This window comes from Anolis sagrei, chromosome X, assembly GCF_037176765.1.
Source record: "Anolis sagrei isolate rAnoSag1 chromosome X, rAnoSag1.mat, whole genome shotgun sequence".
Lineage (NCBI taxonomy): Eukaryota > Metazoa > Chordata > Lepidosauria > Squamata > Dactyloidae > Anolis > Anolis sagrei.
In genome coordinates this window covers 37820428-37835475 of record NC_090034.1, presented here as the reverse complement: position 1 = coordinate 37835475, position 15048 = coordinate 37820428, and the positions used below count along the sequence as shown (strand labels likewise).

Genomic DNA, 15048 nt, shown 5'->3' with positions numbered 1-15048 from the left:
TCACACATCTATTTAATGTAATGATGTTTGTTCCTCTGAAATCAAAAACATCAGGAAACCAAAGCACATCTGTGAAGTATGTATGCTTCTGTCCAAGGGATTCCCAGGAAGATGACTATGTTTAGTGAAGAATATTTTTGACAAGTTTTTAAATTTTCATTTTCACAGTTTTATGACATAAAGAAAAGGGGAACAAAGGAAGGGAAAGAAAAAAGAAGGAAAAAATGGGATCTGAGCTAGTAGAAAAATACAGTGCATTAGTCACCGAGTTTTATCTTCTCTGAGCCTGTATAATAACATTATTATTATTATTATTATTATTATTATTACTACTACTACTACTACTACTATTACTATTATTTCTATAGACCGCCCTCTCTCCCAAAGAGGACTCAGGGTGGTTTACATACATAAAAAGGCAAACATTCAGTGCTGTAAACAAATTCAAGCACATCAAAATAATACAAAGCAACAACAATAAACATAACTAAGAAAAAAGAATTAAACTTAAAAGAAAAAGAAAAATACAAATACTTAAATGAAACATATTTACAATAAATAACACTTAATTACATAAAAACATGTATCCTAACTAGTGTTCCAGTGCAATTGGTTTAAGGTGTGTGAATCCTCCTCTTTTCCATATGCTAAAGAGCATAAGTGTGTTTTCAGAAGGTTTTTGAAGGAGAGGGGGGGGGGGATTTTTATTTCTTTGGGAAGGGATTCCAGAGGCGAGGAGCGAACACAGAGAAGACCCCCTCACTCATTCCCACCAGCTATGCTTGTGACAAGGGTGGGCTAGAGAGCCAGAGCCTTCTCCGCTGACTGCAGTGCATGAGATGTTCTGTTTAGAGAGATACGGTTAGACAAGTAGCCTAGACCCAAACCATATAAGTGTTCCTTCTAATTGCTTTATCAGTTTACTTATACATACTCTTGATTTTCCCCTAGTTTTTAGTAATATCCATCTATTTACCTATCTTAGAGTCAGATCTTTTGTTAATAAGTTAGTAATACATATGTAGATACTTATTGTATTAGTATTTTCTATGCAGATTCTGTATATATGAGAATGTCTTCGTATGTGTGTGTGTGTGTGTGTGTTTCTGTAATGTCCACATCATTGAAATTATATACATTGCTATTATGTTATTTGAGATATTAATGCAGCAATTATCATAATTTTTGTGATTTAGAATACAGAATACAATAATATGTTATCCATATTATTTTTAGTCCACAAATCCTGTTATGATCAGGATTTGTAGACTAAAAATAAGAAAGGATTAAATAATGATTCAGCTATTATACCTCTGACTAAAATCTGTCATTTGTATCCGGGCTCAGTTTTTACCCTACTTGCCCAATTAACATCTTTGGAAGTAATCGGTCTATATATCCAATTGAATTCTCTCAGCGTGGAGAACTTTTGTTTGACATTCTGTTTTTATGTTGATATAATTTATGTGATAGATTATGTTGTTATTTAATTTAGATGTTAGGTTACAGTGTGTTTTATATGCTGGATTATTACTTTTGTTGTTATTTGTATATTAGTTGTTATACTCAGGCATTGAATGTTTGCCTTTTTGTGATTGGAATCTGCCCTGAGTCCCTTCGGAGAGATAGGGCAGAATACAAATAATAATAATAATAATAATTATTATTATTATTATTATTATTTCTTCTGATTTTTTACAAAATCCATAAAAGGTTTCTATTATTCTTAAAGTGAGTTAGTTTGTTGTAAAATTAAAGTTAATTTGTCCATTTCAGCCATTTCAAAAACTTTTGTAATCCAGTCATCCGTCGTTGGTATAGTTTGTTGCTTCCATAATTTTCTTGAAGTTTCGGTATTTGCTTGTCTAATAGTCCTAACAAAAAGGTTTCTGGTTTCAATGTTATTTTATTTTTAGTATTATTTCCATATCACTATGAATTTTTATCCAGAAATTAGTGAACAATATTTTGCTCACTAAATATTCAGAAATATTTTTAGAATTTCTGATGTAACAGAGGCCTAGAGACAATTACTCGCTGATACTGGATAATGAAATTCAGACGCAACCCTTCCAGCTCAATATTAACACGTTTTCCTCCCATCTCTTATTCAGGTCTCGATCAAGATCACCAAGGAGAAGGGCACATACACCTGAAAGGCGTAGAGAAGAAAGAAGTGTCCCAACAGCGTATCGTGTTACCAACAGTCCAGGAATGAGCAGGAGGCGCACACGTTCTAGGTACAAGGTTACATTTGCAGAATGATTTTTATATTTCTAGTGGGAATTGTGGTTTTCCTAGCTTGGTTAGCTTCAAGTATGTCAGACTTTACAAGGCTTTCATTATATTAAACAACAAACATTTATATTAAAAATCAAAGTAACATTTGAACCACTGCATGAATTTCAAGCTGAATGTATCCTATTAATTGTAAAAATTAGGTTTCCCATGGTGAGCATTAGCAAATCTAATGTTCCACATACATTCATGCAACATCTTAGATGAAGCATTCCCATAGGACCATGTTGGTGCTTGGACTTGAGTTAAAGGAAACATTAATAATTCCTTGATTGAACACAAGACAAGGGATACTGTTTTGTATCTCCTTCATGTTTGTCACACCAGACGTGGCTTTTGGTACCCCTGCATTGAATAAAAACAAAGATCTGAACGTCAGTACTTATTTTTTATTTATCATGCCAGAGGCGAGTTGAGGGTCCGGTTAAATGCATTTAAACACACAAATGAAGTTAAAAAAAACTTGGCATTATGCTAAATGTCCTTTGACCAGAAGCTGGCCACTTGGAGTGCCTCTGGTTTTGCTGTGAGAAGGTCCTCCATTGTGCATGTGGCAGGGCTCAGGTTACATTGTAGTAAGCGGTCTGTGGTTTGCTCTTCTCCGCACTCGCATGTCGTGGACTCCACTTTGTATCCCCATTTCTTAAGGGTAGTCCTGCATCTCGTGGTGCCAGAGTGCAACCTGTTCAGCACCTTCCAGATCTCCCAATCTTCTGTGTGCCCAGGAAGGAGTTTCACATCCGGTCTCAGCCACTGATTAAGGTGTGGGGTTTTAACCCTGCCACTTTTGGACTCTCGATCGCTGAGGTGTTCCTGCGAGTATCTCTCTATCGATCTTAAGAAGCTGTTTCTTGATTTAAGCATGCTGGTTAATATCTGAACAGAAGATGAGCCCAAGATGTTACTGCCTTGGTCCTTTCATTATTGGCTGCTACTTCCCAATGGATGTCTGATGGTGCAGTACCAGCTAAGCAATATAATTTCTCCAGTGGTGTGGGGCATAGACATCCTGTGATAATGCAGCATGAGAGAAGCATCCCTGCAGGATCATAACATATCCAGGCGTCCCCAGGACGTCTTCGCAGATGGCTGATTTTCTTACACTAGAAACTTCTTGCAGAATGTTAGTACTAGGGCTCATGTCATAGTTCTAACCATTGATATATTTTCAGTAGGATAGAGAAAGACTAGCAGTCTTGTTCAAGTTTGTATAGCTGATAACACTATGTAACAAAATTTGAATTTTTTTTGTTCCTGGTTTAAAAGTATTATTCTTGTTTAATTGTGCGGCCTTTACTTTTGAAAGTAGTTGTTATACTCCAGAAACTTGTTTTTTGTGGCTGCCACAAACTACGTCGACTTGATTGAGACTCTATGATATATTCATTGAAAAGCTACAGAAAAATGTACTGCAGGATGTCCTGCAAAAACAAAGTTTTTGCAGTTCAATAAACTTTTTCCATGTTTCTATGAAAGAACCAATTAGAAAATGACATTTATAACCGAGGAACAAAAATGTGTTTCATAGTGATCAGAGATGTACAAGATGAGGGTTGCATGCATTTTCTTCCCCTGCCCCCTTTTCATGGTAGTTTCCAACTACAGCGGGAAAATGTCAGCCAACCCTCTGTATCCATGGATTCAGCATCCATGGCTTGACGTTTAAAAAAATCCAAAGCAGAAACTTTCATTTTTTCATCTGATTTAAGGGGCTTTACTACACCACTGTACAAAATTAGCCTTAAGCATCCACAGGTTTTGATATCCACAAAGGGTCCTGGAACCAAACTCCAGCAGATAGTAAGGGTCCACTGTACACAAAAACAGGTTCCTACCCCTGAAACCTCCAAACCACTTTATATTTAAATCATTATATGTGTACCTTTTTAGATTGAGGCAGGAATTAAAACTGGAAGTTTACTTGTGATTTCATCCGGAAGGGGTAGAGTGGCCAACAGTGGGATCACAATAGGCCCCAGAAGTTGGCTACCCTTAGATAGGCCAATTTCCTATCCTCTGTTTTCTGAATATTCTGGGTAGGAATGCCTCCTGTGAATGGAGAAAATTATTTGTCTCACTTATCTCTACTTAATGATGTTGCAGATTTTGCAGTTTATCTCAAGGGCATTCTGAGTATGTGGGATGGATGATTACTATGGCACAAGAATGTCCTTTCATAATATCATGAAATCAGAGTTGGAAGAGACCCCAAGGGCCATTCAGTCCAACCCCTTTCTGCCAGGCAGGAAAACACCATCAAAGTACCCCCGACAGATGGCCACCCAGTTTAAAGACCTCCAAAGAAGTCCTGTTTCTTGCACTTTATATTAGTTACATTCTTGATGCACCTCAACAATTATTTAAAGTTGCACTAAAGTTACTGATTTCTGGCACTTTCTGTTCCAGTTTAATAAAGGTTTACTGGTTTACTGTTGAACTGTCTTCATGTGGCATGTCCCTGCTCCCATCACCTTATCTTGCAGGTCCCCAGTTGTATGATTCATAGAAATCACGAAGATGGACAGGTTGTTTACCTATAACTGTATTTCATTGAGTGATGATCTGGGGGTTCACACAGTCTGCCCTTCCTCTCCTCTGGGCCTCATGCGCCAGCTGTGACCATACCTCGTGAAGTTGGATCTGACCAGGGTGGTCCATGCCTTAGTCACCTCCAGATTGGATTACTGTAATGCACTCTACGTGGGGATGCCCTTGAAAATGGCCCGGAAATTTCAATTGGTACAACAGGCGACAGCCAGGTTACTAACCGGTGCTTCTTGCAGGGAGTGGTCAACCCTCATGTTTAAGGAGCTACACTGGCTGCCGTTCATTTTCTGGTCCCAAATCAAGGTGCAGGTTCTTACCTACAAAGCCCTGAACAGTTTGGGACCCGCCTACCTGTGTGACCGCATTTCTGTGTACGAACCCACTCGATCTCTTCGATTATCTGGAGAGGCCCTGCTCATGCTCCCACCTCCTTCGCAGGCGCGATTGGTGGGGACGAGGGAAAGGGCCTTCTCGGTGGTTGCCCCCGGACTATGGAACTCACTTCCCAGGGACATTAGACATGCCCCAACGTTGGCAGTCTTTAGGAGGAGCCTGAAAACGTGTTTGTTCCAGTGTGCCTTCCCAGAATAAGGAAAACTCTCAGCAATATGTCTTCACAATACACTTTAATACTGGCTTAGGATGGACTGTGCTCCCTCATTTCTCTCCGAAAAATCCTATCCTAGTTATATTTTACCTTGTTCACGTCGGCATATTTTCAATTTTAATCTATTCTATTCTATTGATTGTTTTTTGTTTATGTGACTTATATGATTTGTATTTTATTGATTGTTTATTGATGTTTTGTTTATTGATGTATTGTGGGCCTGGCCTCATGTAAGCCGCACAAAGTCCCTTGGGGAGATGGTAGCGGGGTACAAATAAAGAGGATGATGATGATGATTATTATTATTATTATTATTCCAACCTCAGTTATATAAGGCTGTAGCTGGCAGCCATGGAACTGATACAGGTAAATATCCTGTACTCTCTATGCCATATTGTATTGTATTGGAATTAAGCAATATTGCTGTTTTTCCGTTTTGTTTTCAGAAGTCCTAGCGAAAGGAAGAAGCGGAGATCCCACTCCCACAGCAAATCCAAAGCAAGGTCTCATTCACCCTCGATCTCACCAAGCAAACAGTTGGTGTATAAGAACTCAACTCATTCTGCAAGTGTCTCTCCTGTGGAGAGCAGGGGATCCAGCCAAGAACGCGCTGGGTAACTACACTTTTGCAATCTGAACCTGGTCCTTTTCTGCTGGCTCAAATCTGAGATAAAGCTATAAAGAGGATCACGTATATGTGTTACTCAGAATGAGTGTTCAGTTTACCATTACGTGTTACCATATAGAACTCTGTTCAAATTAATAGTATTATCATGCTTAAATTGTAAAATTGTATTCTGCTTCTGCGTGTTACCAGGAATCTGGATGGTTTTCATCACATAATTAATTAGTAGAGATGGATCTACAATGCAGATGGCTGTGAAAAAAATGCTGTTCCTGGTTTGAAAGTGTTATTTCCTGTTTAATTGTGCGGTCCTTGCTTTGAAAGTAGTTGTTCTCCTCCAGAAACAGTTTTGTGGCCACCACGAATTAGGTTAAATTGGTTTCCTTATTTTGTGTCAAAAGCATTGGATAGATAAGTATAAAACTGATAAAAATAGAAGGAGCACAAGCAGAGAAATATTTTTTGATCAAAACCAGGCAACAGTGACCACACTCTTTGTAGCTTTAACCAATTCTTCCTCTGTGCATGAGGAAGGGCGTTGTGGACAAGCCTAAAGATGTGGAGTTGTTTGTTCTGCTCTACAGTCACACAGGGTGAGGATTCTTTTAGGTAGTGCCATTTTGGCAGGTTGTCTTTTGATCTGCCCACTCCACTTCTGAGTCTATTCAGGGACTTCCACATTGTCCATTCTTGGTTTGCCCCTGGAGGAAGACCCTCGTGTGGGGGGGGGGGGGGCATCCAGTTGGGATTGCCTGATTTTGCTGCCCACAGGGACACTCTTGCTGTTGCTGGGGGGAACATTAAGGGTAGTGGCGGTTCTCATGAAGCTTTTCCTTGATACCAAGGTTAAATTGGTTGAGACTATGTATAGCAACATGTGCTGCAGGATGTCACAGAAAAACAAAGTTTTTGCACAGTAATGAACTTTCCCATGTTTTTATGATAGAATCCATTAGGAAATGAGATGTATAACTCAGGAACAAAAATCTTGTGTTACATAGTGTATTGTTTTCCTTTCATGGACCAAGTCACACGTACCACTTTGAAACAGCTGTAGTTTAACACTGCAGTTATTTCACCGGTGAAATGCTTAACCTTCAAAACTCTTTGTATTAATCAGTTCCTACATCTTCTGTGATAGGGCATTTTTTCTTTGCATTCAGTTAGAGAGTATTGAGGATGCTGAATTCTAAAAGGAACATCCTATTTCACTGTTGTTCTGGGCTTTCCAGCACTAACTTATACATACTACATCCACTTATAAGTGGAAGCACCCACTTGTGAATTGGTGATAGATTCAAATTACATTTTACATAAAGTTTGGCCTAAACATATAAAGTACCCCATATGAAATTGTCTCATTAATCTTAAATGAGGCCTAGTAGACAAACCTAAATTATTCCTTTTTACCATTGAAGATAGAAATAGCTTAAGTTCAAATGATTTTTGTAAGGCTATCGAAGAAGAAGAAGAAGAGGAAGTAGTAGTAGTAGTAGTAGTAGTAGTAGTAGTATGGATTGTCGAAGTTGCAATCCCAAGCGACAGCAATATTGAAGGGAAACAACTGGAAAAGCTGACACGATACGAGGATTTAAAGATCGAACTGTAAAGACTCTGGCACAAGCCAGTCTAGGTTGTCCCAGTAGTGATCGGCACACTGGGTGTAGTGCCTAAAGGCCTTGGCCAGCACTTAAACAAAATCAGTGCTGACAAAAGGCCAACCTACTGGGATCTATACGTATTATTCCCTGATACATCACATAGTCCTAGACACTTGGGAAGTGTCCGACGTGTGATCCACTACAACAACCAGCATAGTGATCTTGTTTGCTTTGTACTAATCTTGTTGTGTTTCAAATAATAATCATCATCATCATCTTCATCTTCATCATCATCTTTATATTCCACCCCATCTCTCTCAAGGGACTCAGGGTGGATTTCAAACATAAAAGGCAAACATTCAATGTCTGAACACAACAATACACCCATCATAACTAAAATTGACAATCCGACATATAAAAACGAATTATGCCTGAACAACTAAAATTAAGTGAAAAATGCAACCTGTTTTATCAGACATAAGACAAAACATCAAACAACGAACAGAAGCATCAATTTCCCAGTTCCTTGGAGGCAAATGGATTGATCATTGCTCAAGATGTCTATTGATCTGGTGAAGCGAACTGGGCATGGATACGGATGGTAGCTATTAATCAGAGTAGTATTACCATCTACTCCTCACAGGCCAATGAACAAAGGTATCTCAGAAGTTGATGACAAAGATGAAATGAAACACAGCTAGCTCTCATAGCCTTTGCTCTCCATTTGTTCTGGTTTTTTTTAATGCAGCTTAGTGTCTCAATCTGTTTATCTGTGCCATAATTTTCACTGACTATACCCCTCTCCTCTCTATTTTTAAAAATCCTTTTAGGGGAGCTTCTTTGGAAAAAGAAGGCCAGATCTCGTCAGCAATTGTTTCATCCGTACAGAGTAAAATAACTCAGGTACAACCCAGAATAATCTTGCTTACATGCTGTAATGATGATCTCCCTGTTTTGTAACGGTAACACTACTTCACTTTTGGACAACCCTCCTTGTTGTAGAGTTTGCTAGTCTCCCATTCGTATCACCAAGACCACAAAGAAGGATAGGTTAGTCACCTGTCACTGTAGTTCTTTGAGTGGTTAGCTGTGAACTCACACAACCCCTCGACCCTCCCCTCGATTCTTGTATGGCTTCATCACCATCCATGGAACTAGTGGCTAGAGGTAACCAAAACGTGCATGTAACGTTCCAGAAAGTTCTGAAAGATGCACAACCCATTTGTGTGGGTTTATAGATGACCACTTGAAGCACTATAGTGGCGAGTGTCTTTCTTTTTCTGTATGGAATTTTGTGCCAGCTGAGTAGACCTGTCTTCTTCCCTTCCATTGTGCCCCTTCAAATCTTTCTCCTGAATTCTTGATGTTACTCTTTTGAAATAACTAAAAACCTTAGTGAGCAATACATTTCGACTGCCCTAGAATTTTGTTTACCTACAAGATCTGCTTTGGGGTTTTGCTGTGCATCAATGTTGAGTGAAAGTATGCAATCAGTACCTTTGACATCTTTAGGAAGTTAGATGAACCTGGTTGAAAAAAGACTTTCAAAAACATCTTGCTTGTTAAATTCATACATGACTCCAGATCTCGAAACATTTGTAGAAGACTATTATTTACTTTCCTTGCTCTCTTCCTTCATTTTTAATGTATGCTGACCAAATCCTATTCTCAGTTATCTTTCACTCTACTTGTTGCAGGATCTTATGGCCAAGGTGAGGGCTATGCTCGCCGCTTCCAAAAACATCCCAACGAGTGCCTCCTGAGACTGGAAGAACTGCTGTTTCAGAAGATAATATGCAGATGGAATCTTGGTTTAGATGATTCCCAACTCCTTTTGACCAACAGCAGTTTTCAAGAGTCATGATCCTTTTTGTGTACAGACGAACTAACCCTTGGACCATCGCTGAATTTTCAACATGGAACTTCCTTTTGATAATACACGGCCTTTTGGAATTTTGTAAATTACATTTTGTCTGCCTCTTCAGTAAGGATTTAACCATGATGAGTATATGTAAATTGTAAATGCAATGTTCTTGCAATTGTCACAAAAAATAAAAATGCAGAAAATTTTTTTAGCTGTCTGTTTTTGAGAAGCTGTTCTTCAAGTTTAATGTGAATGATTTCAGACCTGCTTTTCAATCTATATTCTCCAAGTCAGCATATACAATTTGAAAATCGCAGGAGAAGGCCCGCCATAAAAGAACAATAGAAACAGCAACAATAGGACAGAGATCTGTCACCATGTATAAATCCTTTAACCAAAAAGATCTTGCCCAAAAGGAGAAGCCTTAATTCTTTGCTTACACCGGGGGGGGGGGGGGGGGGTTGAATGTCTGCAGTGGGATGCTGGTGTCAAAAGTTTTGGGAGAAATATTCTAGAACAGTGTTTCTCAACCTGGGGGTTGCAAGGGGGTTATCAGAGTGGTTGCCAAAGATGATCAGAAAACACATATTTCTGATGGTCTTAGTTTGGTCCAGATCCATCATTGTTTGAGTCCACAGTGCTCTCTGGATATAAGTGAACTACAACTCCCAAACTCAAGGTTGATGCCCATCAAACCCTCCCAGTATTTTCTGTTGGTCATGGGAGTTCTGTGTGCCAAGATTGGTTCAGTTCTAGCATTGGTGAAGTTTAGAATGCTCTTTGACTGTGGGTGACATATAAATCCCAGCAACTACATCTCCCAAATGTAAAGGTCTATTTTACCCAAATTCCACCAGTGTTCACATTTGGGCATATTGAGTATTCGTGCCAAGTTTGGTCCAGATCCATCATTGTTTGAGTCCACAGTGCTCTCTGGATGTAGGTGAACTATGACTCCAAAACTCAAGGTCAATGCCCACCAAACCCTTCCAGCATTTTCTGTTGGTCTGGGCTTCCTGTGTGCCAAGTTTGTTTCAATTCCATCATTGTGGAGTTCAGAATGCTCTTTGGTTGTAGATTAACTATCAACCCCAGCGACTACAACTTCAAATCTAAAAATCAACACACACACACACACACCCCGGTCAACACCACCAGTATTAAAATTTGGGCGTCTTGGGTATTTGTGCCAAATTTGGTCCAGTGAATGAAAATACATCCTGCATATCAGAAATTTACATTATGATTCATAACAGTAGCAAAATTACAATTATGAAGTAGCGAGAAAAATGTTATGGTTGGGGGTCACCACAACACGAGGAACTGCATTTAAGGGTTCATGGCATTTGGAGGGTTGAGAACCACTGTTCTTAGAAGCAGCTTGATCACTTCCTTGGCTATCTTCTCAGGGAAAAAGTATCATCTTTGCTGTGAAGTTAGTTTGGAAACTCAGCTGTCATTTAGGCGTGCATAAAATTAGGGATGTTTCTCCCACTTCCAGTGTCAAAGCAGTCTGGTTGAGAGTAGCTTTTATTTTTGAATTAGCTTGGATACCCAGCGTTGCCCGGGTTATTTGAAAAAGTCACTTTTTTAAATTGTACAAAATGCATAAACTACAACTCGCATCATGCCAGTTAAACCCCAAAAAGCTCCATCAGTACTTTAAGTTTGTTATGTTGGGCAAGTTTGCACTTTAGGTGCATCTTCGATGGGGTTCAGTGCGCTCTCTGGCTGCAGGGTAAACTACAACTCCCACTATGGTGAGTCAGTCCCCCCAAACCCCTCCAGTAGGTTGAGTTAGTCATGGGGGTTCTGTTTCTTCCTCGTGTAGTCTGTGAAATGCGCACTAATGGGTTTCTGTGCGCATGCGCAGTGATTTCGGAACATTCTAGATGAAAAGAATTTAGGCGGGAGTCCCGCCCACCCTCCCAATGGTATAAAAGGCAGTAGGCGGAGTTCCGCTTCAGTTCTTCTTTCCGCGCGACAGCAGAAGCATTTCGGACTTTCTCCTTCCTACTTACCTTCAATCCTTGTTTGACCCGGACTGCATTTCGACGGCTCTTCCTTCTCCTTCCCCGACAACGGAACGGCAACGGACAGGCTAGCATGTCGACCCTTTCTTTTAAAAAATGCTCGGCTTGCGGAGCAAACCTCCCAGAAGCCGACAGGCACACCAAATGTCTGTTGTGCCTGGGGGAGTCTCATAATCGCTTGGCCTGCGAGATTTGCAAAGCCTTTACATCCTGAGCCCAAAAAAGCAGAGACTCCCGCCTAAAAGCTCTTTTGTATGAGCAGGCACTGGCCCCTGAAGAGACTCACCAAGCCGCGCTAAGTCTCTCTCAGCAGCCTTCGCCCTCCCCTCTCTCCGGAGAGCGGCCGGGCCCCTCCTCTACTCAGCTGGAAGAAAGCCATGCGGCGCAAAGTCCTCCCCTTGGGGAGGAACCACCGCCGAAGAGACCCAAAGTCTCCAAAGCAGCCGCTCATAAGAGCAAGGCTAAAGATAAACAAAATAAGAAAAAGGGACGGCAACTCTCTGGCGTGCAGCCCCTGAGTCCTCCCCCTTCGGTACCGCCGGCTCAGCTGCTCGACCTCCCACAGGAGCAGATGCCGCCGCATTTTTTGGAATTACAAGAGCCTCCTGAGCTCCTTCCGATCGAGCTGTTGAACTCCGAGCTCGATCCTAGCCTTCCTACCTCCCCCCCCCTTCCTCCAGCCGGCTCAACCCTCTAGAGAACATACCCCTTCCCCGGTACCGACCCTCCCCAGTCCGCAAACAGACCGTGCTCAATCTCGACCAAGCCGTGCCTCCAGACGCCGGTCCCGATCTTCCTCTCGGTCCCGATCCCGGTCCTGCAGTCCTCCCTCCTCCAAACGTCCGCGCGGACATGATCCGCGCTTCCCTTATCCTTTTGACTACCCTTTTCCTCTTTACCCTCCTCCTCCCTTCCCATATTACCCTTGCTACCAAGGAGAATACCCAAAAGAGTACACTCCTCCTCATCCCTATCCTTACTTTCGCCCCCCTCCTTCTGCTACCATTTCCAAACCTCCTCCTGAACCTTCCGTTCCTCAACACCAGGTGGCAGCACCTCCAGACCCTGCCACTCCTCAACAAGATCCCCATCCTGATACAGATACTGTTGATTTAGAATCCTCTGGTGATTCACCACCCATCCCTGCTCTTCAACCTGAGCCAGACGCAGACCCCATACAAGCGGAAGAGTTTAAAAACTTTTCTGCTTTACTCATTAGACTCTCCAGATCATTGAATCTGGCCATCCCCCAGCCCACTAAGGCTGTGGGGGACCCATGTTTTACCTCATCTGAACAACAGCGACCCATGTCGACCATACTGCCCACCTTACCTTACCTTACCTTCTACAAGTTTTAAAAACAGAAGGTGTCTCTCCAGCCCTGGTTCCAGCCACACCAAAGCGAGCTGAGAACCTTTATCGCATTGACCTCACAGCAGCTTCATGGCTTGCCAAACTATCCAAAGCCAACTCAGTTGTTACAGACGCCCAGCCCAAACCAGTTCAGAGGAACCAGGCCTCTCCCTCAGATAAAGAAGGAAAGAAACTAGATGCCATGGCAAAAAAGTTTTATTCCTCTGCTTGCCTCTTCGCCAGAATGGCGCATTATGGCGTTTACATGAGTGTGTATCAGACGTTCCTCTGGAACAAAATTTTACCTTATCTTGATCTCTTACCAATGGCTGACCAAGCAATGGCAAAAGCCTTTGCTCAAGAGGCACTTCTCCTCTCTAAGCTCCAAAAGGACTTGGCAAAAAACACAGCTGATACATCCGGCAAACTCATTGCCGGGGCAGTGGCCTTGAGACGTCACGCATGGCTCAGGGCGTCCACCCTTTCTCCTTCAGCTCGCACACTGATTGAAGATCTTCCTATGGATGAAACAGGATTGTTTAATCCAGAAACAGACTCCCAGCTTAAACACTCCCATGAGATGAAACAAACGGTCAATAAATATGACCAACAACCTTACCAGCAGAGACAACGATGGGGTAATTACTATCATTACCCCACCTATCATAGAGGCCGTTACAACCCTCACTCATACAGAGGGAAACAACGTCCTCACCCTTCTTCCACCACCACTGGGAAGCCACCTGTCCCCTTTAAGGGTCAGTATCGGGGCACTAAACCACCAGATAACAAAAAACGGCGTTTTTAGCCCCCCTCCCTCCCCAATCTTAAATCCACCTGTTCTCCCCCCACCCTCCACACACCCTACACCCACCTTACCTTCATACCACAACAGACTCCACCCATACTTACCTGCTTGGCAGTCCATAACCAATGACACGTGGGTCCTCCGCATAGTTGAAGAAGGCTACACCATTGAATTCGATTCTCTCCCCCCACTGGGAAGAATCCTACCAACTCAATCCTCTCCCATGCTTTGGGATGAGATCCTCTCTCTTTTGGAAAAAGGGGCAATTTCACCTGTACATCCCGAACTAGCTCACACTTGCTTTTTCTCCCGCTACTTCTTAGTAGATAAAAGGGACGGAGGCCAACGCCCCATCCTGGACCTCCGTGGCATTAACAAATTCATTTCACCACGTAAATTCCGCATGGTCACACTAGCCAACATCCTCCCCTTCATCACAAGCGGAGCATGGCTCGCCAAGGTTGACCTCAGAGACGCATACTTCCACATCTCAATTAGACAGAGCCATCGCAGATACCTCTGCTTTGCGCTGGACAACCACATTTTTTCCTTCTCCGTATTACCCTTTGGTCTCTCCTCTGCCCCCAGGGTTTTCACAAAATGCATGTCAGTAGTGGCTGCTCACCTACGCCAAAACGGCGTAACGGTTTTTCCATACATAGATGATTGGCTTTTTTCGGCAAAATCTCGTTCCCAACTCATTTCTGACATCTCCTTCACCTTGTCTCTCCTACAGGAACTTGGACTTGTCGTGAATCTCGACAAATCCCACCTCATACCTACCCAGCGCATCCATTTTATTGGTGCCCTGATAGACTCCATATCCCAACGGGCTTACCTCCCAGAAGACCGGTTCTCCAATCTCTGCCAAGCCATCAACAGCCTTTATTCTTCAGGCCGCTCCTCTGCATGGGCTATCCAGTCCATACTTGGCGACATGGCGTCCACGACAAGTGTGACCCCGTTTGCCCGACTCCGCCTCCGACCACTCCAATCCTGGTTCCTGGGAGTGTTCGATCCCATTCACGATCCGCAATCCGTGATCCTCCACCCTCCCGCTCAGGTCCTCCGCTCCCTCCTATGGTGGACAAAGGAATCCAATGTATGCTCAGGTCTCCCATTCACCCCCCCCCCGCCCGTCTCTGTCGCTAACGACAGACGCCTCCTCCTTCGGCTGGGGAGCTCACCTCCGAGACCTGACGATCAGCGGCCGCTGGTCTCACTCGGAACTACAACTCCACATCAATGCACTGGAGTTACTGGCAGTGGGGAAAGCCCTCCGGGCGTTTGCTCACCTAGTCTCCAACCGCAC

At 42.5% G+C, this 15048-nt stretch overlaps 1 protein-coding gene across 3 annotated transcripts in view; it reads left to right on the top strand.

Annotated features, from left to right (window-relative positions):
* SFSWAP (splicing factor SWAP) overlaps positions 1 to 9749 on the top strand; it is a 66010-nt gene extending 56261 nt beyond the window's left edge. For all 3 annotated transcript variants that reach the window (XM_060785636.2, XM_060785637.2, XM_067473206.1), the window contains 4 exons: positions 2115 to 2240; positions 5899 to 6066; positions 8509 to 8581; positions 9376 to 9749. In XM_060785636.2, the coding sequence (XP_060641619.2) occupies positions 2115 to 2240; positions 5899 to 6066; positions 8509 to 8581; positions 9376 to 9441 (433 nt within the window). In that variant the 3' untranslated portion in view covers positions 9442 to 9749. The remainder of the gene's footprint in view (positions 1 to 2114; positions 2241 to 5898; positions 6067 to 8508; positions 8582 to 9375) is intronic.
* The last annotated feature ends 5299 nt before the right edge of the window (positions 9750 to 15048 follow it).